Source organism: Hylobates moloch, unplaced genomic scaffold, assembly GCF_009828535.3.
Source record: "Hylobates moloch isolate HMO894 unplaced genomic scaffold, HMol_V3 SCAFFOLD_4, whole genome shotgun sequence".
Lineage (NCBI taxonomy): Eukaryota > Metazoa > Chordata > Mammalia > Primates > Hylobatidae > Hylobates > Hylobates moloch.
In genome coordinates this window covers 112,878,047-112,902,793 of record NW_026652279.1, presented here as the reverse complement: position 1 = coordinate 112,902,793, position 24,747 = coordinate 112,878,047, and the positions used below count along the sequence as shown (strand labels likewise).

Genomic DNA, 24,747 nt, shown 5'->3' with positions numbered 1-24,747 from the left:
AGCATGGTGTGAGAGGCTTGGGTGTGAAGAGGCCCAGGAGAAGGTGGCTTCTGAGACTCCCCAGTGGAGCTGTCAGGGCGCTCAGCCCTGTGCCATCTCTATCAGTTACACAAAGGTTTCCCTGAGAGCAGTAACAAAGACCACGCTGAAGCCTGCATGGATGAGTGAATGTTTACAGCTCTGCGGAAGGGCGAAATGCCCGGCCTCAGAGCAGGGGGGTGAGCTGAAAGGCATTCCACCAAGTACCAGCTCGCCTGGCAGTTTGGGAGGCAGCCAAGAGCAGTCGAGCCAGGATGACGAAGACCCAACCCCCAGAGCGCCCTCTGCACTGCCTGAACCAGGGACATGCAAGTGGCTAAGACCCTGCCCCAGAAGAGCTAAGGAGAATGAGCAGTAGCATTAGCATGCTCCGGCCATCACTAGCATGTACCCGCTGCACGTGACCTGAAAACATAAACAAAGAACACGGAACACAGCTTCAAGCTGTCATCAGGTGTTAGAGTTACCCCCCAGAGAAATGTGCCTCTGTGGAGCTGGATAGGAAACCAAGTATTTGAGGGGAAGGACAGAAAATGTGAATAATTAATTGCCACAAAAAGTCTCTATGCCTCCCTGGAGAAGCACAGACGACATGACTGTGGGATGTGCTCTGCCTTTATCATATCTATTACATGTCTTCTCAAAGGACCTAGCGAGCACCTGTTGAATTAGGGTAAAACACAGACCAGAACCAAACAGAGCAGTGGCACAGACTGCCCCAAGGCTGGTGGGAGGATGGGAGCTCCTAGCACACCATTAACAAGGCTTTCAAATTAGTTTGTGTTTTCCTAAGGAGAAGGGAGATTCTTTTTCATTTGATTATAGGCAATTAGGCTTTCCTTTGATAACAAAAAATGAAAACTGTTAAAGAAAGCAGTGCACAAGCTCAGGCCTGCTATGATGCAGAAAGTGTACTATTAGCCTGGGCATTTGTTATATATATATATTTTCCAACATTTTACCTCTCCTGTGTATCCTGTTTCTGGCCATTTAAATTAATGGCAGAAAATTAATTTAGACAATAGCAACCATTTATTATGCTCTTATTATTTGCCAGACATTGTCCTACAAGCTTTATGTATACTATCTCATTTAATCTTTAAAGCAACACTATGATAGATGAACTACTAACTGATCCGCTCAAGACCATTTGGAGAACAGCAAGGGCTGTCTGAACCCCGGATCTGTGCTCCTCACCAGTATGTCCTCTCACCACTCAAGGGCACAATCCTTGTGATACAGAAGATGGAAAGAAATTATTTAGGCACATAGTGAGTGTAAAAGAGCCCTTGGCAGAATTTTGCTTTTAACAAAAACGCAGCCCCCAAATCATTTCTTTTCTAACAAAGAGCAGTCTGAAAATTCGAGCTGTAGACGCAGATAAGCAACCTGGAAGCTTGCATGGATGAATGCTGGCAGCTGCGCCAATAGAAAAGGGCTACCTGAGGGCCAGGTATGTTCAGCCTGGAGGCTCCATCTTCCCTTTTCTTTGTCACCGTGTGTACAGTAAAGGAACAGGCAACATGGTGTCCGCCAGGTAGAGAACCCATCTGCATAATAAAAGATTAAAGTGGGGGGCGGCCAGATTTTCGCATGCTGTGCAAATGGCACACCTAATCCTAACGAGTTTTTTGCATCTTATGCAAATGGCATACCTGGTCCGACCAATCTTTCGTGCCCTATGTAAATCAGACACCACCTCCTCAAGCTCATCTATACAACCCTAAGCATTTCATGGCAGACCAGAAACCCGCTTGGGCGCCCTCTCTCTGCAGGAGATAGCCCTTCTCTTTCTTTCGCTTATTAAAGCTCTGCTCTTAATCTCACTCCTTGTGTGTCCACATCCTTGATTTCTTTGGCAGGAGACAACAAACCTCGGGTATTATCCTGGATGAATGACGCCCCTTCACTTGGAATCATTGCGTTGGTTTTTCTAACCCGCTCTGAAATCATGGCTTAGCTCCTTCACCTACCTTAGGTGGGAGAGCCTGCTGTGAATGGGCTGGCTGTTTTGCCTGGGTGGGCGTCCTCAGCTGGAGTCTTCGTAAGAAGAGGGCAGTCTGCCTGTTGACAGACTTCCGGGTGCTGGACCTACCTCAATGATGCTTGTGCCAGGGCCCCTCACAACCACTCTCTGCAGTCTTGGGCTTTAGATCAGCCATGCCTGCACTGCCTCTTGCTGCCCAGTGCCTGTCAGACTAGCCCTCCTCCCAGAACTGGCCAACTGGTGTGTCCCCAGAGCACCCCCTCCCCAGCAGTGGGCATGTCTAGTTGAAGATATCTCTCATTCCAAAATAACTTCCTAGACAAGTCTCAGGATATGACATGCTCGGGTACCCCTTTCTAGAATTTTTGGGCAACGATTAATATGATTGTCACTTTAGACACAATTTGTCACTGACAATTTGCAATTTAGTTTCATCATTTATTTAATCAAAGAATGTTTACTGAACATCCACCATGTGCCAGGCACTAGAGGATACAGTGGGGAATAAAACAGTCTCTGCCTTCAGAGAGCTTATAATCTAGTGAGGGAGACAGACAATAAACAAATATATAAGATGAAGCCGGGTAGCTAAGTCCTACAGATAGACACTTCACTGAACACACACATGCTCAATCGGTTTCCAAGGCAGCGGCTGTAACAATTTACCATTGACGGAATAAACTGCCATGCACCATTCCAGTGCCAAAATTACTGCCAACACCGCAGTGCCCAGTAATCCCCGACAAGGCCAACAGACTGTGAAAGAGGGCACCTCCAGCTGTTGCAGGCTGTTTGGTTTAGGAATCTGGCCCTGGAGCCTGGCTTGAGACCTGCATAAGGTTGAATAAACACTTATTTGCATTTCTAAAGCCCCCATCAACGGCACTGAGTGGCTTGGGGGCTGGGATACTGGTCTGCCAACCGGACCCACATGATCCGGTGGCAGAAAACTCAGGTGAGACTGCGTCACACACACAACAAAGACACGTCCAGGGCACTGGCTGACACTGTGAATAAAGACCAGATCTGGGCTGGGCGTGGTGGCTCATGCCTGTAATCCCAGCATTTTTGGAGGTCGAGGCAGGTGGATCACCTGAGGTTAGGAGTTCAAGACCAGCCTGGTCAACATGGTGAAACCCCATCTCTACTAAAAATACAAAAAATTTAGCTGGGTGTGGTGGCGGGCGCCTGTAGTCCCAGATACTTGGGAGGCTGAGTCAGGAGAATCGCTTGAACCCTGGAGGTAGAGGTTGCAGTGAGCTGAGATCACACCATTGCACTCCAGCCTGGGCAATAAGGGCAAAACTCTGTCTCAAAACAAACAAACAAAAAACAACAACCGGATCTGAAAGCAGAAGGGAAAAAGGCTCTGGGTGACGATAAACACGAAACTTGCAGAGGGCTGGCCTCCCCACATTGAGGCATTCCCCAGAATGCCAGAAACAAATGCCTTCAGAAAGGGGCCTCCAAATTCACTCCTGGGAGACGCTATTCATTCAGAATGTAACGAATAACCTGCCTTCATCTCTTTTTTTCCACAGTTTTAGAAGCCAGTTGTTTGAAACTTTGAACTAATTAAAAATGTGTAAGCAACTCCCTTACTCCACCAATATTTAAGACAAAATCTCAGACTTTGTTAATTCTTAGTAATTTTATAATTTTGACAAGGCCTGTTGGCCTGCAATTTTGGGCTGTGAAAATGGCGAGACTGGTTGCAGTGCTGGAAATAATGACCTGTGGTGGCAGTGAAGTGACATATGGGATTTTTAACATGGAGATCCAAACTGCATTTATAATATAGATCATAAGGTTCTTCCTCAGCCTGATTTCACAGAAGTGTCCTGTAATTGAAGAACTGAATCTAGGCTGAAATGATTAAGCTAGAGCTTATATTTTCATTTGGCAGAGGAGTACAATAAAGGATCTTTCTGGTCTATAGGCCCTCTCATGTTTTTATAAGAAGGGTGGCTTTGCTATAACAGTTATTCGACTGCCCTCTCATTTTTTTTTATGATTTGCTGCAGAAACAATGTCAGTGATGTGGATGTCTAATTCATACTCCTGAGCTCATTCTAAAACCAGGACACTATTAAGAAAAAAAAAATATAGAAAGTAAGGCAGATACTTTAGATACTCTGCCGGTTTTTTTTCCACTTGGAAATGGGACATCCATCTTACTGTAAATGTATTTCTAAGCTTCATTCAGGTCCATCATTCTGAAACATAATCTCCTGATGGGAAAAGGAGGGGGAGCAAAAGCCAGACACTAACCAAAGGAATGACAGACACTTTAAATTCTGACACAGCTTGACAGAGATTCTGGGAGAAGACCAGGAGGTTGATATGTAATTAGTTTGAGGAGGTGTAACTGCAGCTAGAAACACTTAAACATATCTAGCATACGTGTGTAAGTCCTTGGGACCGCAAGGACTTTGAAAGTTTATGAGAGGTAATGCAGGCCTGACACCCAGCAATGTACCATGCTTAATGATGTACTAAGACTCCTCTTGCATAAAAATTTGACAGTTCAAAATGCCTGAAGAGACTATAGCATTCTACACAGAGTCCTTTCTTCTGCTCAGTAATTTTAATTCTCTCTAAACCACATTATGGCTTGTCATTTTCATTTGTAGCAAAATCATCCTGAGAAAGTCAGGATCTCAACAAATATTGGAGATCCGGAGATGACAGAGCAGGGCTTGGAAACAAGAGGAACAGAATTAATATTCGTCTTGTATTAGGAAATGAAAGAAATCTGCCAAAAAGAACAAAACAAAAAAGACAAAAGAGGAAGATGTTAGCCTAAGCCTATCTCAACGATTTGTTCATCAGGAAACTCCAGGCCTCTGTCTTACACTAGAGCTCGTGGGAGGAATCCTTACAATTATATTAGTCAAGATTTATCTTAAAAAGGGACTTATTCTGGCAGGATATTGAGAAATCAGATGAACAATGATTAGCTGTTGCAACTCTTCTAAGAAAAGCCACTGCATATGTGCTTATAAAACATGTCCTGAATGCAGTAGACGCAGCAGCGACGAAATCCAGCATTGGCTTTGCTCATGATCAAACGAGCAGTGTAGGAAGTGGATGGAACCTGGGGACTTATTTTTTTTTGGCCTAAAATTCAGTGGAATATTCAAATCTTTTGAAAGTTTTAATATAACACTGACAAGTCTCCAGTCCTTGTTTCTAAGTCTCCTTAGAAAATGTGTACTTTGGGCCCATTTGGAGAACAAACTTACTGGACATGACTAGAAAATTAAGGATGGGTAAGATAGTCCAGCCCCCTCATTTTACAGTTGAGGTCAGGCCACTTGTCAATGGTGGGTCTAGAAAGAGAACAAACATCTCGGAACTCCCAGTTCAGGGCTTTCTCCTTTATACCTCAGCGGCACCTAGTCCTGAAGTGCCTGCCCCAAGGACTCCAAGTAAGAGGAGACAAAGCTTGTCCTTGCCTTTGGGCAGCTTACAATCTAATTGAGAAGCCAAGACCTTCACACGTGACAAATGTAACAAAAATACAAATGGGAGATGATACATTCTAAATGACATAGAGAATGAAATGCAGAAATAATAACCAAGTTTCCCTTTCCCACAGTTTTCTTAATCGCCTTGGGGCCCTCCACCTACAGAGTCCTGGCTGTTCACTGCATCAGGGAGGATGGCAGCAGATAAACTTAGTAATTGAATTTCTGAAAATTTTGTTTTAACTCTTAACAGAGGAAATGGTCTTGAAGGGCAAGGCTCTCTATTGCAAGAGCTGGGCTTCTGGAGACAGAAAAGGCTTTCTGAGCCAGGAAAGGGTAAAAACCTAGAGCAGAGTGTTCACACTGTGAACCAGAAGGCAGAAGAACATGTGGGGCTGCAAGGGCAGCTTTTCCAGCTCAGATGCCAAGTTTGGGCTTCTGGTGGGAGGACGATGACTGGAAGGAACTTGACCAAAATCTGTGTGCCAGAAGGGTTCTAAGAAAGGATCATGGATCGAACCTCTCCTGGGCTGAGCCCTGCAGGCACTGGGATCCCTGAAAAGAGCAGGACTGTGTCTTCACTTATTAGGGGGTGAGGGCAGCAGCTCAAGATGAAGTTCAGCCCAATTATAGAGAAATAAAGCAGTACTGCTTTTATGTCTGAGTTGGTGACTGAAAATTCATACTCTTTATAATAGGAGCTTCTTATAGGAGTTCTCAATGAAGAGCAGAACGTGTTATAATCTAACAGATGGTGAGCCCTTCATCACACTGTCTCATAGAGAGACCTCTAACTTCCCAGTTCAGTCTATCTGTGGCCCTACATGTTTGAGCCTCACTCTCCTCAAGCCTGGGGCAATGAAATATTAAATATGGACTTGTAGAGAAAGGCCCAATTATCTCCATAATTGACAAAGGAAAGACTTCTTGCAACTATTCTTGTTACGAAAAGGAAAATCATTCTTCTAAGCACAGGTTGAACTGCTCAGCTTCACTTCCTTTGTGTGCCAACAATAACATCAGAAGATGTCAGGGTCAGGTCAAAATAAAAAGGGGAGTGAGAGCATGTGGAACATTCCTTCCCTTCCCGAATCAGGTGATGTACAAAATAGAAGTTTCACAAATGTGGAAGAAGGAGAGAAGGTTTAGAAAGAAGGAAGAATGATGGGATCATCTTAGTTTTCTTCGACTCTGAATTTTGTAACCTTGAAAGGATAGGACTTGGCTTTTTGTATCACATTTTTCAGCTACTTCTAACTTGTTATACCATCAGCGGTTAAAGGCAGCAGTATGGATGTTGAATAAAGATAGAAACTGTACTGGAGTGGAAAATATTTTCCATAAAGGCTGGACGGAGAACCAATGGCTTTGCTGTGGCTGTTACTGTGGTCCGAGGCTGGAGCAGGATTGTCATCAATACCACACTTCCAGTGAGGGCAGCAGAAAAGACTTCCCTGTGGTTCTCCAAAACCTGAAAGTCTCCCCATTTATAACCTACTCCATAGAGTAATTTTACTCATTGTTATTGTTTAAAAAACCTACTATCTATCTACATATGTATCTATCTATCCAGATAACCTTTTGTGTACATAAAATCACAATGTTTATGACACTCTCATCTGTGTCTGTGGGAGAGTGAAATGGCACCTTTGGAGAATACCCTAGCAATAGGGATCAAAAGCTTTAAAGAGTACAGTTTTTACCCCAGCAATTCCAATTGTAGGAGTTTTTTCTAATAAGGAAGGATATGCACAAAGACCTATTAGAAAGATGTTTTTGGCAATGCTGTTTACAGTAGTGAAAAAGTGAATACAACCTATAGGACCAACAACAGGGAACTGGTGAATGAAGTACAGTGCAAAAATATAAGGGAATACTGTATGAATAGTCAAACTATTATAGAAATGAGTTTCCTGGCATATAAAGATGTTTGCACTATAGTTAGAAAAATTAGACTATAAAACAAAATATACAATGCCATTTTTTAGTAAATTATTACCCAAAATGTTATATATCTACATAAATATATAGATGCTCAGGAAAAAATCCTATAAAGGCAGATACCAAATTATGTATAATGGTTGCATCTGGATAGTAGGATTCTGGGTTTTCTTCTCTTTGCTAATCTGTATTCTCTGATTTTTCTGCAATGACTATGTATTATTTGGGTAGCAAAAAATTATTTTGAAATTGAGAAAAGCACCAGGCACATCAAGGTAAGGAGTAGTGGCAGTTATTCACTTTCGTTTCCTCTCTTGGGGGAAATCCTGACGATTCTGGTAGACCAGATATCCCTGAAGTACCATTTCAGCTTTTCAGGTGGGGGAAAAAAGTAGTCATGAGAAGTCTGCCTCCATTTTTCTTTCATACGCTGGATGGAAATCAACACCCTCTGTCGAGTTGAAGTCACACAACTAAAACTGACCTTTGAAACCAGAAGGACTACACCATATTTTTTTTTTTGGAAATGGATGCCAGCGTAGCAAAGCATCAAAGGAGTTGTCTGTGTCATATATTGTCCTTACCCTGTGATTTCCTGATGCATATCTTTGGTTATTGCTTTTTTCTTATCAACTGTCAGATAATACTGCCTAGCTTTTCAGGCCCCCATTCAGAGGACTCTGAATATACAGGCCCCACACCATGAAATAACAATCTAATGGACTCACACGTTCAGCTTCAGTAGATTCCTTCATCTCAGAGGTTTCATTTGCCACTTCCATGGTCCAACAGGTAAGGCTGCTACCTGCTTCTCAGACAAACCCCAAACACATACCTCTACCCTCTTCATAAGGGATATATCCTGTGTTTTAGAATAAACCACTCTCAATGGATAATCTTTTCAATTATCAACTTAAAAATGCAAATATCAAGTGAAAAGTGTTTTTCATCTAGATATTAGGTGGATCCTAGAGACTATAGGTTTTAAAAATTAGAACCCAAAAGTAAGAGATTCAGATAAGCCACCTGTATCAGGGATGATTTAAGAGTGCGCTTGCATAACGAAGAAATGGGCTAGCTCGGTGCTCCTCAAACTTTCAGTACATACAACTTACTGGCCTCGGGAGGCCTGGGATTCTGCATTTCTAACAAGCTCCTGGTGATGCTGATGCAGTGGTCCCTGGACCACACTCTGAGCAGCAAATTTTCCAGTTTGGTGATTTTATATGCTCTACCAAGCCATTAACACCTTCCCTGGGCAGCTGACAAAATGTGAAGCAGCAGGATGCCCTGACCCACAACAGTTGGCATTCTGTGGCTCTGAAGCTATGGCTGAGCCAAAACCTAAGTGGCTGCAAAACCCAGACCTGCCATAAATGCCACACCCAGGCCTGTGGCCTATTAGTGTCACCTACCAGCTACATGCTAAATGGCCCCAGCCCTAAGAGGAGGGCCCAGGAACTTGACAAGTATCCCAAAGCCCTCCACAGAAAGCTTCAATGCCTGGGGTTGTGGGAAGAGCCACCAGCAGCAGGGCCCTCTCTCTACAGTTAGGGAAAGCTGGAGTGAGGCCCCTGGCTTCTGGGGTGGGGAAAAGAAACCTTAAGGGTGCTCTCCCATACCATACACCTACAGGGACAGTAGCTATAGGTATACCAGATGTCCCATGCCTGGAATGCAATAGATACTACTGAGTAAAAGCTTGAATTCTGCAGTCACTTTGAAGGAAAAGCCACAGAAGAAGGCAGACTGGATAAGGAAATCAGATTGATCTGTCCAGACGTACAGCATTTCAGTGGTTTCTCACTGGTTTCTGCAGCCATGGCCACACACCAAGATGGAACATGTTATCACTGACACCATCGACCAACACTCAGCCCCTCATGGAGAACCTGATCCAGGGCTGCAGACTCATTCCAGCTGTGCCACAGCTCACCCTGAATCTCTTTTGAGAACAGTTTTGTGAATGAACATGACTGTTGTGCCAGGACATGGTCTTAAATGTAATAAAAATGGAAATAGTTCTTATTTGGGGTTCGTTGGCTGGAAGTTGCTCACTCAAGTGCTTCCAGCTCTGTGGATGGTAGAGTAGAAATTCAAAACCCTACGATTTTCCTCCAGTTGGAAATAAATACACCATCTCCCCAGTGCTTTTGTTTGTTTTATGTCAACTGCTGGGTTTACTACTGTATATCAAACAATCATTAGTATTACTAATAAGCCCTTTGGAAGCTAAGGAAGTAAAAAACTAATGAAAATAGGGGCAAACCTGAACTGAGATGCTCAAGATATACAACTAACTCTAACAGACTACATTCTAATTTAGACAATATTGGTGACTTTTCTTTATGACACTTTTACTGCAGTAGGGTGTGAAGCTGGGGATGGAAGAGGTAGATTTTTGAGTCTTTTCACAAACCTGTGAACACTGCCAACTCCATGCTAATCACAAAATTAAGCAAGTTCAATAGCTAAAATTGTTCTTTATGAGAATTAATAAACAGATTTGAGTTTTGCCTAGATCTTATGGAATAAGACTCTGGAAGAATATTTGTTTTGAGAATTATAGGGAAAGTATTTTACACAGAAGAAAAAATGAAGACTCTAACATTTACAAATGGGTAAAAGTTAAATTGACTACTAGCATCTCTTCTGACACATTGATCTTCCTTTTCTGGAGATGTGATAAAAAACTGGTTCTAAAATGAGCAAAATCTGTCAATAAGTTATCATCTTCTCTAATGAAAACAGAAAGAAAATAATAAATACTTCATTATCCCAAGTCTGAATTTAGCTCTTGGATATGGAAACACAGATCATATGTATTCACGTATTCCCCATTGGGGAGGAGTTGTACAGTATGCAATCAGATCTTTTGCATGTGTTGCTTTCAAAGCTCCTACATTGGCTTATCACAAATGTAATTGCTTAATTATATCACAATAAGCTCATCTTTCCCTCCAAAATGCTGAGGGGTTGCAAAAATGTGGCCAAGGCCAAAATCAAAACATTTATTGCATCAGTATCCTGAACTTGTAAGAAAATGTTGAAATGACTGAGAAACTAAAGGGAAAAGGCAGCATTTATGAGGAAAGAGACAGCTGTGAGGAAAGAGAGTCTCAGGAAGGGATGAGATGTCTTCCCAGACAGAGCAGCAAAGCAGCACTGACAAGCCCCGGTGGTGGCTCTAGACCAGCTATAGTGACTTGTAATTAACCAAGACACCTGGACTTGCCTATCTGAAAAACACCTGTGATCCACCTGACCCCTTTTCTCTCAATAAGCGTGTATCCAGGGGCCCAGAGCAGCAGCTGTGCCTAGTTGGGGCTGCTTCGAGGGCAACCCCAGGAAAGCAGCAGGGAGGATGTCGGCAGGGAGGGAGGCTATCTGAGTTACTGGAGGGACAGAGCAGGAAATTGGAAAAAGAAGGTAGGGCCAAAATGGAAGAGGGCAGGAATCTGAGGCCCCAGGAGGTTGAAAAACAGTTTCAGTGACTGACAGCCACCCATCGTGTGTGCCTTTTTGCATGGCTTGGTACGTGTTCCCAGGCTCAAATCAGCAGAGCACGCTGTTCATGGCCTTTTCTCCCTGACTTCCACAGCCACAGAGAATTCTTCAGGGAACTGTCAAAGGGCTAGGAGAAGCCCTCTATCACTTCACCCAATCTTTTACCATTTGTGCTTTCTGCTGTCTACAAGGCATTCCTGCCATCACTGGCAGTTCCTAAGGTGTCAGATAAAGAGTTCATGACTATCCTGAGTTTTGAGGAGGAACAGTTTTAGAGGCAAAATTAGGAGAGAAAATAGAGAAGGTTCCTTCAGAACAGCCTCAAATAGGACTAGTTAATTATTTGACTACTTCCTATCAGCTTATTCTGGGGCTAGATATCCTCAAAAAATGTCATATTTTCCTAAAAATATAATTTTTAAGTTCCTAATATCTTCTAAGAGTAATTCTCTAAGTATGATTATAATTTTAATTTGAATGGAAATATTCAATCACACATGATGCAAATTTCATTAGCATTACGTGGCAGAGTTGATTTTTCTTTCCTGGCATAATTACTGTTTTTCTTTTCTCCTCTTTATAAATAATTTCCCCCCTTTTATTTAAACCGCATAAGAATGTAAATTGTACATAGCGGCTTGATGATCTCACTAGATTTCTGGAAAAACAGGATTCTGGAAGTAAAAATTAATCTTCCATAGCAAGTATTATGATTTATTGAGATCTCCTGAGTGCCAACAGTGTGTTTAGCCTTTCAGAAAACATTGGAAAAAAAAAATAAAAATCCTGTCTTCCTTGTCAATCTGAAAAAGGCAAATGAACCAGTTGCAACTGGAAAAAATTCATCCAGACAAAACCAAACCATCCATTAAAGAAGCCCCTCGGTCACACCCCCCAGATCTGGACAGGGATAGAGGACAAGTCAGCGAAGTGCAGTTCCGTGATCTGTGAGGTGGAGGAAAAGAGGACGATGCCCAGCAGTCCACATGCCTGCCCCTACCCTAGACCTGTGCAGTTCTGTGAGGGGAGGGGGACAAAAAGCAGCTGCTGCCCTTCACCACAGTCTCTCTACTGTGACCGACTTACAGGCAGCTCACAGTTCAGAGAAGCTCGGGTTGATTCTGGCAGGCCCTTGCTTTAGGATTTACATTACAGGCCACGAGAGAGGATGCCCAGGCCTCCAGATTTTTATTCTGGGTCAAAAAGAGAGCAAACAGAAAAGGTGTAAGTGCCTCAGTACTTCCCTGCTTCTTTCTTTCCTCCTCCTTTCTTCCATCTCTTTGTAGAAGAGTTTCTTGGACATTCGTATCTCAGCCTCCTAGAGCTCCTGGAAGGGCCCTTAACGGCTTTCCAGCCTAATCGTCTTATTTACAGAGGAGGAAACAAAGGCCCAGAGAGGGTGAATGACCCAAGAGCATGTGGCTAATTCATGGTGGAACTGGGACTAGAACTCAGGACACCTAACCACGCCACCACTCTTATACCTTTCGCTTAGTGATAACTTTTCTTTTTCTCCCATGGGGCAGCTGGCATGAGGAAGCAGCCCCCTGCATTTTGAGGAAAAAGACAACTAAATAGAATGGTGCTCTCTGGAGGGAGGTCTCGTTACAATCCCTAGTAATGAAAACTCAGCTGTGGACTAACAGGCAACAAGGTCGATGCTCTTGCTAGCTCACCCCAAGGAAGCACTTCTGCGCCTGTGAACTCAGGAACAAATGGGTAAAGGAGCATCATGTGAATGTTGTGTAAGAATCACTTGCAGACGCAGAAAAATCCACTTTGTAATAGTGAATGATTAGAATTACCTCTCAATTCCCAACAGGAATCAGGAATCATTCAAAAGCCACTGAGTCGAGAGAGGCTGACAGCAGTGGCAGAATGACAACGAGATGCAGGAGCTGCTCCCAGGATGTCAAACTGGGACTGGGACAATGCAGCTGTAGGGCAGGGGCAGCCCGGGACCCTGCTGGACACAGACAGTGCCACCCCAAATCTCGACTGTGACTGGGAGAGGCCCTGTAACTAAATCATTCAGGATAAATAAGTCACTACCCTTCTCTCCACTCAGACCCCTGTGATTATGTAGTTTGTAGGGAAACATTATTTTAAAAATCTACTTAGAAAATATTTTTTTTCTTATTGTAGCATTGTCAAATTGATACTTTAAAGGATTTAAGACTTTAGGTTTTAAAATTGTTTCCAAATATTTTCAGAAAGTCAACTATGTTACTCTTCACTGACTGCTCAAGGGGCCTTCTCCTGAAAGTGGATGGGGCCAGGATTTATGTTCCTGGCTGGGAGAAGAGGCAGGCCAGGCACCGTGCTGGTGCTGAGGCAGGGACAGTCAACCCTCCCGGCTTCCCCTCACCCGCCCCGCCCCGGTATTCACTCTCCCTTTCTTCCTTATTAATGGAACCATAGCATGTGACAATGTAACCAAAGAAAACAACATTTTTCAGACTCCCTTGTAAATAGGGTTAAACATGTGACCCAGGTCTGGCCAATAGACATAAAAATTACTGTGTAGAGTCTCTGGGAAAATTCCTTAAAAAGTGGGGATGGCTCAGCTGGCAGGTACCTTCTGCCCTTCCCCTTTCCTTTTTCCTGCCCAGAACAAGGATGTGATGGCTGGGGTGGAGGAAGCCATGTTATAACTCTGAGACAAGACTAAGGAAGGAAGCCAAAAGCTGAGAACGGTGTAGTCAGATGACAAAAGGAGCTTCTACACCAGACCTGCACTGCCTCCTTGGACTTTTTTTTTTTTTTTTGCTTCTTAAGGGTTAGAGGAAAACTAATCCCCACTTGTTTAACCATTATTTTTCCACCATTATTTGTAGTCAAATACATTTCCTAATTGAAACACATATGCACACTCACTCACCAAGAGGACCCAACACTGAAGAGTGAGGCAGGAACCACCAAACATTTAAAGTAAAAAGGAAGACCAATAGCAGGGTATTGATCCCAGCTGCACTAATAGAAATTCCAACTCAGAGGCTGCAATTAAAATAAGAGAGGAAAACATCCCAAACCAAATTACCAGTTTTGATAACTACAGAGGTGTTGTGTTGTGACCCAGAGGACTGATTTGTGAGCTACAAATTGAGCTAAGGCTTCACACAAGTATTTTAGAAAAATCATTCTGAAAAGAAATGTAGCCTCTGGGCAAAACTGAGTGGAATGAAAACGGTGGCACAGAGAGACAGAGTTCAACTGAGCTTTCTCTGGTTTTAGGAATGCAGGAGCTTTGGGGAATGAGTGCAAATCTCTGAAGCATTATTCTCATTATTACTAATGGTTCTTAATAACTAAGGGGCAACATTGGGTCTCCAATTGGCTGAACTGACCAGAAATTGCTCAATGCAGTTATACTAATAATGAAATATAATTTGACACTAAATTACAAATCCAGATATAAAACTATCTGCTCAGTCTGTTATTGCAAAGGAAAACTAAGCCAGAACATCAATAAACAGAATAATCCAATTAACTGTCTCTCCATTTGGGAACTATTTAGAATTGAGAGTTTAACAGGCTAGTGAGATAGGGCAAAACAATTTAGTATTTACTGATTTAAACAATCAGGGCTTTTATATTAAGACAATTACTTTTGTTAATGTAAAATAAGTATTCAATCAATCTGAATGGCTTTGGTCATTTATGTAGTAATCTTAATCACTCTCAATTCTTTCTAGTTATGAGGCATAATTTCTCATGAGTACATTTACCAGTACTTTAATATTAAACATAAGCACCTTTTTAATAACCAGAGTGTCTTTGTGAACATATTCCTGATCATTTTTTGCTGCATATAATAACCACCTATAAGCCAGGAATTACAAATACAGGATGATGGATTGATAAAAATGTCTGTATTCTTTTAGCCACATTTAAGTGGAAAAGTAATAGCTAAATTCCCTAATTATAACCTACATCGGTTATACATACTGATATATATGTATATCAATGTGCATATGTATTGGTAGATACGTATTGGCATGTATAACCAATGTAGGTTATAATTAGGGAATTTAGCTATCACTTTTCCACTTTAGCTATAACTGTTCCAACTGTTAACACACTTTGCAGGATTTTGCCAGAGATAGATGTTCCCTGCATTGGAGAGGGAAGGATATTTGCCTGCAGATGCAGACATGCAAGGGAAGAGATTTTGCAAGAGATGAGCTGGAGCAACCACAGGGATCCAGGAATTGTGCTCTGAGCTTTCTGTTTGCCTGAGGGTAGCAGGCATCTGACAGACGTTTGTTCAATAAAAGCGCTACCTCAGATTCTTCAGAGATGATGCTCCTAGAAGCATCCACAAGCAGCTGATAAAGCCTGGGTTATATCCTTCAGGCTGAATTTCTGTATGATCAGATTCTCCAGGAAAAGCCTGCACTTCCAGAGTTACAGCATCCTGTACCACATTTCTTTGGCAAAGATGCTTTGGTGATTCTTACCTACTATAAACCATGTACACACATGGCCTCTATGGTACTGACCTCTCTGGGGACCGTTAGACAATGCTGAAGAATGTTTAAAAGATACTTACTGCTCGTGGAGGACAGGTGGCTGTAGTCCGACCTGAAACACAAGACCTCAGTGTTAGTAGAATTCTTTATCCAAATGATTTATTCAAGCCAGAATTTTAAACAGTCAGTGTAAGTAGCATTTACCTGGTAAAGAAATGTCACCAATTAAAAACTGTAGTGCTAAGGCTCATTTTATGCAAAATAAAGTTATGTCTGAATTTGAAAGAAAACTTTAAAGGAACTTTAGAATTCTGGGGGCTCTCATGTGAGTTCTGCAAATTCCTCTGATGAGGTTTGGAAGAAGCCATCTAAAGGTTTAGCAAAAATTTTGAATGGTTATTTTTCTGGGGAGAAGCCCCGAAGTTTTCAACAGATTCACCACTCACGGATTCACTCCAAAGGTTACTGCAAATGAGCACCCTTCAAATGTTCGCACCACACCATGGGGAAATGTTCTTTGCTGACATAAGCAGAGGATCCCAGCGCGAGGAGAGAGGGAACCTCAGCTGTGAAGGTTTCCACATTCAAGGTGGGGCTGACCACCAGGAAACAAAAGCACAATGATATTTCCACTGATTTCAATTCCATCTGAGAAGAAAGCCTGCTGGATATTAGAGCAACAGGATGTGAGCTGTGATAGGGAAAGGGAAAAGGCAGGCTAAGGCTGGGGTGAAATCGCCCTTTCAGTTTCTATGCTGAGAAATCAGTTGCTGGCATTCAGCCTCCGTAAGAGTGGGGCTCTGGCCAAGGATCTGCTTAATCTCTAGTAAGTTTCTGCCCTACTTCTGTAGCTGTTAAGACTTTCCTCTCTGGCAACAAATTTGATATGGAAGCTATTTATTTTCTTCCCCTAGCGTCCCAAAGTCATTCTCAGTAGGAAATTAATCACTTTAGCACATAGGGATTTATTCTGCCATGGAAGTTGGGGACGTAGTTATGCAAATAAACTGCTTAATTATGTTTAATTTTATAGATATACATTCCTTTTATCTCCTGAGTCTCCTGCTGCCTTTCCTGAATCATCCAATTTTCACTCCATTGAACTTCTTGCCACATTTTAAAAAGTACATGCAAAACTTTTTTAAAAAATCATAAGCAGCATGCCTCTTACTGATTAAAATAACCTACATCACTCAAAATGCTGCATTGATTTATTGGTTGAGGAACAAAATGGAAGAAAACAACATGTGGTTTTCACTTTTGCAAATGAAATACTTTAGTAGTCATGGAATCAATGAATTTTAAAACTGGAAAGAATAACAACTACCAACATTTGCATATCCCTTTATATATTACAAACTGCATTCATATATATATATATATAATTCAATTTTTTATTTTATTGACTAGGAAATTAAAGTGATACTATCTGTACAGAGACCAGGAGGTGAGCAATCATTAGTGACTGAAGTTGAGTGTGCAGGGTGGGTGGAGAGGAAGGACTCCGAAGGCAGAACGGATTGACTGGCTAGCACATGGTGACATACTGGCTAAGGGAGACAACAGAGAGGGGAGGGTCAAGGATTAGCAACGTTCTGAAGCCCAGGATTTGTAACCCAGTACTGGTGCATTAAATTCTTTCTGGAACCATTCAGGACATAAACTTTAGAACAATACTTGGAAATGTAATTATTTATAAACTTAGAGACTGCTCAGCAAATATCCACTCTGGTAGATGCAACAGGAAAACAACTCGATTACAATAAAATCATCTTAAGATGGACAGACTTTAAAGAAATGTCATGACTATTCAAATACAACACACAATAAGAATGTGCGATATTTCTATTTCTTTTATTCTTTAAAATGTATATTTTCAGCTAGGATTTTCCAAATTCTCTTGAAGCAGATGGGATTCACATATGCATACATTTTAAAGATCTGCATACAGATGGATATGTATGTAGAATGAAATTTACACTTGAAACATAGTTCAAGAATCTTAAAGTGCAACAGTATTTTAGTGTCTTAGGACAGGTGCTGGCATAACTGATGCCCCTCTATGAGTCCCTCCATGTTTCTAGAGACTAAGGGCACCACCGGGTTGGGCCCGCCGAATGGTCAGCCTTCTGACAATCACGCTGATCCTGCTCCAGTTCCCTCCACATACAGCAGCCAATCTTTGCAAAGGATAAATCTGATCATGTCTCTCTCTGGATGAAATTCAAGCTCGCTAGTGTAAAACACAAACCCCTCTCTCCGTGACGGATGGCCCAGCTCTGCAGTCCAACTTTCACCCCGGTCCACTGTCACAACAGAAACACACGGAAAGTCACCTACAGCCTCCCACTGCTCTCCAGCCTCTGATCCTCAGTATATGCAACTTGTACACAGTTGCCATAATGACAGAGACACAATTTTGAATTGCTCTTTTCACTTGATACCATCATAACATGCTGCTACACATTTCCTGTAATTATCATTTTAAATTAAGTAATGATTGTTCCTGGTTGTTCACCTTTACAAAACACATAGCAATGACGTATTTATGAATATAGCTTTATATTTATTTTCTTTTCCTTAGAAAAATTATCATGGGTGGAAATATAGACTGAGTTGAGGTATAAATACTTTTATAGCTCTTAAAATATATTCCAAATAACCTCAAAAGCTTATTTACTAGAAATACTGCTAGGAAACACAAACTACAAAGCTTGAAACAATTTTGCACATAATAAATAGGTTCAAACCATTTCAGAGAACAACCAGGTATTTGATTAGGGTTCTCTGGACAAGTCTGTACTCTGGCCAAGTTTTTTTTTTAGGCAAGAAGGAACAGCAGTAGGGTACCTGCCTTGAGATTTCTGTTTATTGGTCTCACATCATAAGAATTTAGTTAGCTGGCTATGCATAAGACATTCAACCCTGCCAGAATGAAGCATGAAAGGTGAATTTAGAATGAAAAATTTATACACATGATATAGAGTAGAATACAAGAATTATGTACATTCACACACCTGACAAATATAGACACGTTTCCAAATATTATTTAGTATTTGTGCGAATAATGAACAGAAAGATGCAGTCCCTTGACTATATTAATCACAATATTGCATATAGGGATTATATAGAGGTTCTGTACTTAAGACAGTTTACCCTATCAGACAGCAGCCTAGTTACCAAATGATATACTACATATATACAGAATACCTTCCTAAATTATTTTCCAGGAAAATCATGGCATAAGAATTGATCTTGGCATTCCTGTAAAATTGATCTTGATGTTTCTGTAAAACATCAGCTATTGAGCATCATGAACCTCATCTGTTAACCCTCATTGCACTGAATTAAATTTAATGTTAACTAGCTCCACCTTGAATACAAAGAGAACAAAGTACTAACAAATGCTCTGGTCTTCTATACAGCATTTCCCCTTTCATCTTTTTAAAAGGCCTATCCCATTTAAAAATTCACCCCACCTATTCTTTTCCACCCATCTATTTAAAGTCTAGACCCTTGATTTTTTGTTATGTCTAAAGTCACAGCGAAGTATCAATTGGAGGTCCTCCAAAGAAACAGGGCATGGTATGGCCCTACAGGTTCAGAAGCTCAGTGACAGCTGAGGTGGAAGTGGAAGTTCATTAATGCCAGACCAAACTATTGAATGAAAATAATCCATCACATGCAAAAGAGTGGCTTACATGCCAAATCTTGAAGACATCACTAATGAAACAGTCATTATAAAGCATTGGCTTTTATTTGGGTTTACAAGGAACTGGCTGTCTTTCTATTTAAGGGATTCTGTTTCTTAAGATAGTTTACCACCATCAGCAGCCGACTTGCCAGTTTTTGCTAACAGAAAGTACATAAGAGCACAAGGCTTCTTTCAAGTGGATTTGGAAAATGGGAGTTTCAAAAGGACATCAATTGCTACAGAAGAATACTAGTTTGCTTTCAGTCTTTGCCTGTATTAGGTGGGTGAGACAGCAGCAGCAGCATTTCAAGCAAAAGAAAATGTCTGAGCAGAAAACAAGAATTAATTACAGATCAAACAGCTCCTGGAGAGGCAACTTCACTAGGTGGGAAGCACACTGGAGATCCAGGCTTCAATTCATGCCTCTAACGAGCCATGTGCCCTCTGAGTCTCCATTTCCTCATCTGTAAAACATAATTATTAGAATACAGAGGCATGCCCTGTAGTCTCTCAGATGTTCTGAATGATCAAATTACTTAAGGTATTTAAAAGCAACAGAGGATCTATTGTGATGAGTTTGAAAAACATATGGTCTTGAGCTCACAATTTTCATTATACAAAACTCTAAGTTTATAATTTGGAGTGTTCTTCATAACAATAATAATATAGCATGGTGAGAAATAATCATGTACTAAGGGTTCTAGACACTGAACAGCCACTGTTCTAGGGGCTTTAAATATATACGCTCATTTAATCCTCACACCAACCCTAGAAGGTAGGTAGTACTATCATCATCCCCATTGTACAGAGGAGGAAACTGAGAGCAGAGAGAGGTTAAGTCGCTGGATCAAGGTTTCACAGTCCCTAAGTGGAGGAGCCAGAATGTGAATGCAAGCAGGCTGGCTCTTGTGACTGTAACTTTCAAAGTGGCCAACATGGCCACTGGCAGTGGGACCCACAAAGTTTCTCAGAACTGTTTCTTCCATCATGCCGCTGAAAGGATGGATAATCAGCTTAAGCAATACCCTGACAGCCCTTGTTTCTGTGTTTTGTTCACACTCCCTTACCCCAAATTTTGATGATCCTAACTACCCACTCTCTCTCTCTGCCTGACCCTAGGTAGTTGAGCATTGCTGCGAGAAAATAAATAACAAGGGGAACCTGCACCTCTTGTTATTTATTTAAATACGTAATTGCAAATTTCAACTGGGCACCTGCTCAACATTGCTCCAAACAACTATTCAAATCTCCATTCTCCTCAGATGGTGGAGGGCTGTATTTACACCAAAGAGAAACCCCATCTTGGCTGCCCTTCTAATTGCAGGAGGGGATGTCCTGCCTCCTACCTAAAGCCATCCATCCCCCTGTGGTCTGAAGTCCATCTGCCTCCACTTTTTCAGAATGCTGACACTATAGGGCCAGAAGCAGTGGCTGACACCTATAATCCTAGTGCTTTGGGAGGCCAAGGTGGAAGGATTGCTTGAGGCCAGGAGTTTAAGACAGTTTCTGAGCAACATAGCAGGACCTTGTGTTTATAAAAATAAAAATAAAAAAATTAGCTGGGCATGGTGTCGGTGGTGCAGGCCTGTAATCCCAGCTACTCAGGAGGCTGAGGCGGGAGGATTACTTGAGCCTTGGAATTTGAGGTTGCAGTGAGCCATGATTCCACCAATGCACTCCAGCCTGGGTGACACAGAGAACCTGTCTGTTAAAAAAAAGAAAGAAAGAAAGCCGACATTACAGATTATCATCTTTTCTCTTCCTCTCCTTTCCCTTTCTACAGAATCCTTTCTATCACACTGATTGCTCAATTAGCGCCTATGTTTAAGAAATCTTTCTTCACTCCACTCTCCCCTTTAGCTACTGCCTCTTTTTGCCTCTCCTTTTTCCAGACAAAGGAATCCACCTGTCTCCTTTTCTTCACCTTCTACTGCCTTCTAGAGCCACTCTAATCTGGCTCCTGCCTCCACCACTCCGCTGTGAAATACCACTCTTCTTCACTTCATCATCTCCATTTAAAAAAGACGTTTAGCGTTCCTCATCTTCATTAGTTTCTCAGTACCATAGTTGATCTCTCTTTCCTTTCTCCAAAACTTAAACCTCCCTTGGCTTCAATGATTCATATTCTTCTTTCTTTGACTCCAAGTCTACTCTTTCTCAGGCTCCTTTATCAGCTCATTCTCATTGACTGCGTGTTTAAATGTAGTTTCTCAAGGCTGGTCTTAAAGAGCACCTGCTGCACAGAGTTGCTGAAGGATTCGAGGAGTCCATGAAATACATAAAGGCTTAGAACAGTAGGTGGCACATACTAAATGCTAAGAAAGTGCTTGCTGTTACCTTTAGTTGATTTAGTCTCTCCCAGGGCTTCCATTGCCATTTTTAGGTAAATAGTACCCAAATGCAATGTCATCATGCAGACCTCCCTTCTGAGTTCCAGACAGATATACCCAACTGCTGATTTATCATCTTTACTTGGATGTCTTGCAACACCTCAGACACAGTGTGTTGAAAATGAAATGTGTCATACCTTGCCCAAACTTGGTTTGGAATAGATCACCAGCTACTTTGAGAATTTGATAAAAAAATAAGTTCTCTTCTCATACAAATTCACAAAGCACATCATTCTGCATACAACTTGAAGGAATTCATGGACCCCAAATTAAGGATCACTGCCTTAGCAGATGTGTCACTTGAGCTGAGTCCTGAAAGAAGAGTAGAGTTTCACCTGGCAGACAGACATGTCAGGTGGGAAGAGCAGAGCTGGCAAAGAGGGCAGCTTGACAAAGGCAAGGAAACACAAAAACCTGTTGGATGTGGCTAGATACAAGGCGCAAAGAAGGACCTGCTGAGAAACAAGGCCAGGGAGGGAAGAAGGGACTCCATAACAGGAGTCAGGGCATATAGGCCACCTTAAATTCCTTGCATTTGTAGATAACAGAGCCATACAAGTTTGAAAGGGAGAGACATGATCAGATTTGCATTTTAAAAATACTAACGATAGCAAACACTTATTGTTTTCTATGTGCTTTCTACACAATCTCTGTGAAAGCTGGATAGGGTAAGGGGTGGGGGCAAGCTCTTGAAAAGTAGGGAAACGAACAGCTTTTTGATAACTGAAATTCAAGGGCTCTGTGAATATATGGTAAACACAAAACTAATTAGCATACATTGAAACGCATGCTATTTTACCTTTAGCTTAAGGATGTTAGTGATATAGTAAGAATTCCTTTTTTTTGGAGATGGAGTTTCGCTCTTGTTGCCCATGCTGGAGTGCAATGGCGTGATCTCGGCTCATGGCAACCTCCGCCTCCTGGGTTCAAGCGATTCTCCTGCCTCAGCCTCCCGAGTAGCTGGGATTACAGGCATGCGCCACCACGCCCGGCTAATTCTGTATTTTTTTTAGTAGGGATGAGGTTTCTCCATGTTGGCCAGGCTGGTCTCGAACTCCCGACCTCAGGTGATCCGCCCACCTCGGCCTCCCAAAGTGCTGGGATTACAGGCGCGAGCTACCGCGCCCGGCCAAGAATTCTTTAAACAATTCTGTCCTGTTACAACTACACATTTTAGTGACAGAGGCTGAGAACAGAAGCTCTGGTGTCAGCAGGAGGGGAGCCCCTCCCAGGAGGCCTGGCAGCTGTCATGTTGATGTCCAGATCCTGGGGCGATGTCACCCCCTGGGTCCAGGACTTCCTCTCCCTTCTCTAAGACAAAGCCCTTGAAAAAAATATCAGTTTTAGGTGAGCTCTGCAAATTGAAAATGAATAGACTAGTGAATGCTTTATTTAACGCAGCTACAAATAAGCTGGTTAATTTTGCTTTGTTTCTTCTATTCATGGTCCAGCTAACTAGTGGCAGAAAAACAAAAGCCAATAATCTTCAATTAAAGTTGATAAATGCCACTTATACAAAGAGTGGGAAGAAGCAAGGAAGTTTGGCATTTAGCATCAGGTTACTCCACCAGATTATAATTGGGTGCTGCAGAGAGCTATGAATAAGTTTGGATAACAGAGAAAGCCCATTGCTGGGTGAATGCCCTAGGGAGTAAAGTCCCGCATTTGGGCTAGGAGTGGTGGGGCAGGAGGGGCCGTGTGGGGAGCTTTGCCGGGGTTGGGTTAGAACTCTGGGTCGATCGTGGGCCTGGATTCTCTACCTGCCCTTACAGGGTTGCCAAATCCTGAGATTAGTCTAAAACCCCTCCGACCTTCCAGGAATGAGGCTTTCTGTAGTCTGGGCAGCTCCCGCCCTCCCCCAGGATTACTCCAGATAGGAAAAGACACCCTTTCCTCGTGGGTCAGTACCCGCGGCCTGGATGTGGTGCTGACTCTGCACAGGAAAGTCCTTTAGAGACAGAGGCTGCCTGGAAGCCTTTATAATGACATTCATCTCCTAAAAGGCATTTTGTCTTTTGTTCCGCTCAGGAAAACAGTGTTTGGAGACTAACTAATTAGTCTCCAAAGGTTTGAGCTCATTGTTTGAGCCCGCTGAAGCGAAGAGAATATTAAAAAAAAAAAAAAAAAAAAAAAAAGAGGCATGGCTAGATCCTAATCCCAACACCATCTCCATCCCGCCGGTACAACAGGCCAACGGGTCCAGCTGGGACAGGTGCACTTAGAGGTGAGGAGGTTCGGCGGGACTGGAGGAGTCGAGGAGGGGGACTCGGCAGCACAGATTAAAGTCCCACGATGAAGCCATATAACGAGAAATGCCATCCTCCTAGCCGACTTAGGAAAGACTTTTAGGTGCGAGTGTCCCACTCTGCTTTTCCTCCTCTCCCGATCTCCAGGGCCGGACTCCAGGGGGCTCCGGAGCTACAGGAGGAAAGTCCCCGAGGAAAGATGAAACAAGTGCAAAAGGATCTCCTGTCTCTAGCGATGCAGACAAGGGGTCTTTGCATCCGCCTGGCGCTCTGCATCGCCTCATGGGATGGGTGGGCTTGCACTGAACCTTGAGTCCTTCCACTTTCCTCCCCCCAGGTGGGGCCCGCCCTGCCCAGGGCAGCGCGGCCCGCCCAGGAGGGAGCGGGGGATCCGGCAGGAGGAGAAGCCCCGCGCCCCGGTCCCGTCGCGGGGATCAGGAGGGTCCCCGGCCGGGGAGGAGCCGCCGCGCAACTCGGAGAACGCCCCCCGCCCGCGGCCCGGCCCGGCGCGGCTCACCCTCCGGTCTCGGCGCCCGAGTCCACGCAGTCGTCCTCCTCGCCGCCGCCGCCCGCCTTCGGGTCCATGGTGCACGTCCCGGCCGCGCTCGGCTTGCGGGCGCCGTCGTGACCCGGGGCGCCCTCCCTCCCTGCCGCCCAGTCCGAGCCGGCCGGGCTCCCTCCGAGCGTCTGGCGGCCCGGGAGCCGGCAAACAACTCAAGCGCCAGCCGCGAACCCCGCGCCGCGCCGCGCCCTCTCCCGGCCGCGCCTGGCTGGGCACCCGCGGCCGCGCCCGCCCCGCCCCTCGCCGTCCGGCGGGACCCGCGTGTGCGCGCGGCGGCGCGCGGGGAGTGCGCGCGAGCGCGTGTGCGAGCGCGTGGGGGGCGTGTGAGCGTGAGTGGCCGAGGTGCGTGAGGTCCCCTGCGTCTGTGGATGCGGTGTGATGTGGGTGCGGTGTGTAATCCTGGTTGCACGCGACTGTGGCTATGCTGAGCGCGTGTGCT

At 43.4% G+C, this 24,747-nt stretch overlaps 1 protein-coding gene across 2 annotated transcripts in view; it reads right to left on the bottom strand.

Annotated features, from left to right (window-relative positions):
- FAM124A (family with sequence similarity 124 member A) overlaps window positions 1-24,436 on the bottom strand; it is a 67,996-nt gene extending 43,560 nt beyond the window's left edge. Inside the window, exons 1-3 of one of the 2 annotated variants that reach the window (XM_058437910.1) lie at window positions 24,264-24,436; window positions 15,497-15,528; window positions 1,482-1,589 (exon numbers count right to left, since the gene is read on the bottom strand). In XM_058437910.1, coding sequence (XP_058293893.1) covers window positions 1,482-1,589; window positions 15,497-15,528; window positions 24,264-24,331 — 208 coding nt within the window. In that variant the 5' untranslated portion in view covers window positions 24,332-24,436. The remainder of the gene's footprint in view (window positions 1-1,481; window positions 1,590-15,496; window positions 15,529-24,263) is intronic. The other variant, XM_032150926.2, reaches the window with a different exon arrangement.
- Window positions 24,437-24,747: the final 311 nt, after the last annotated feature.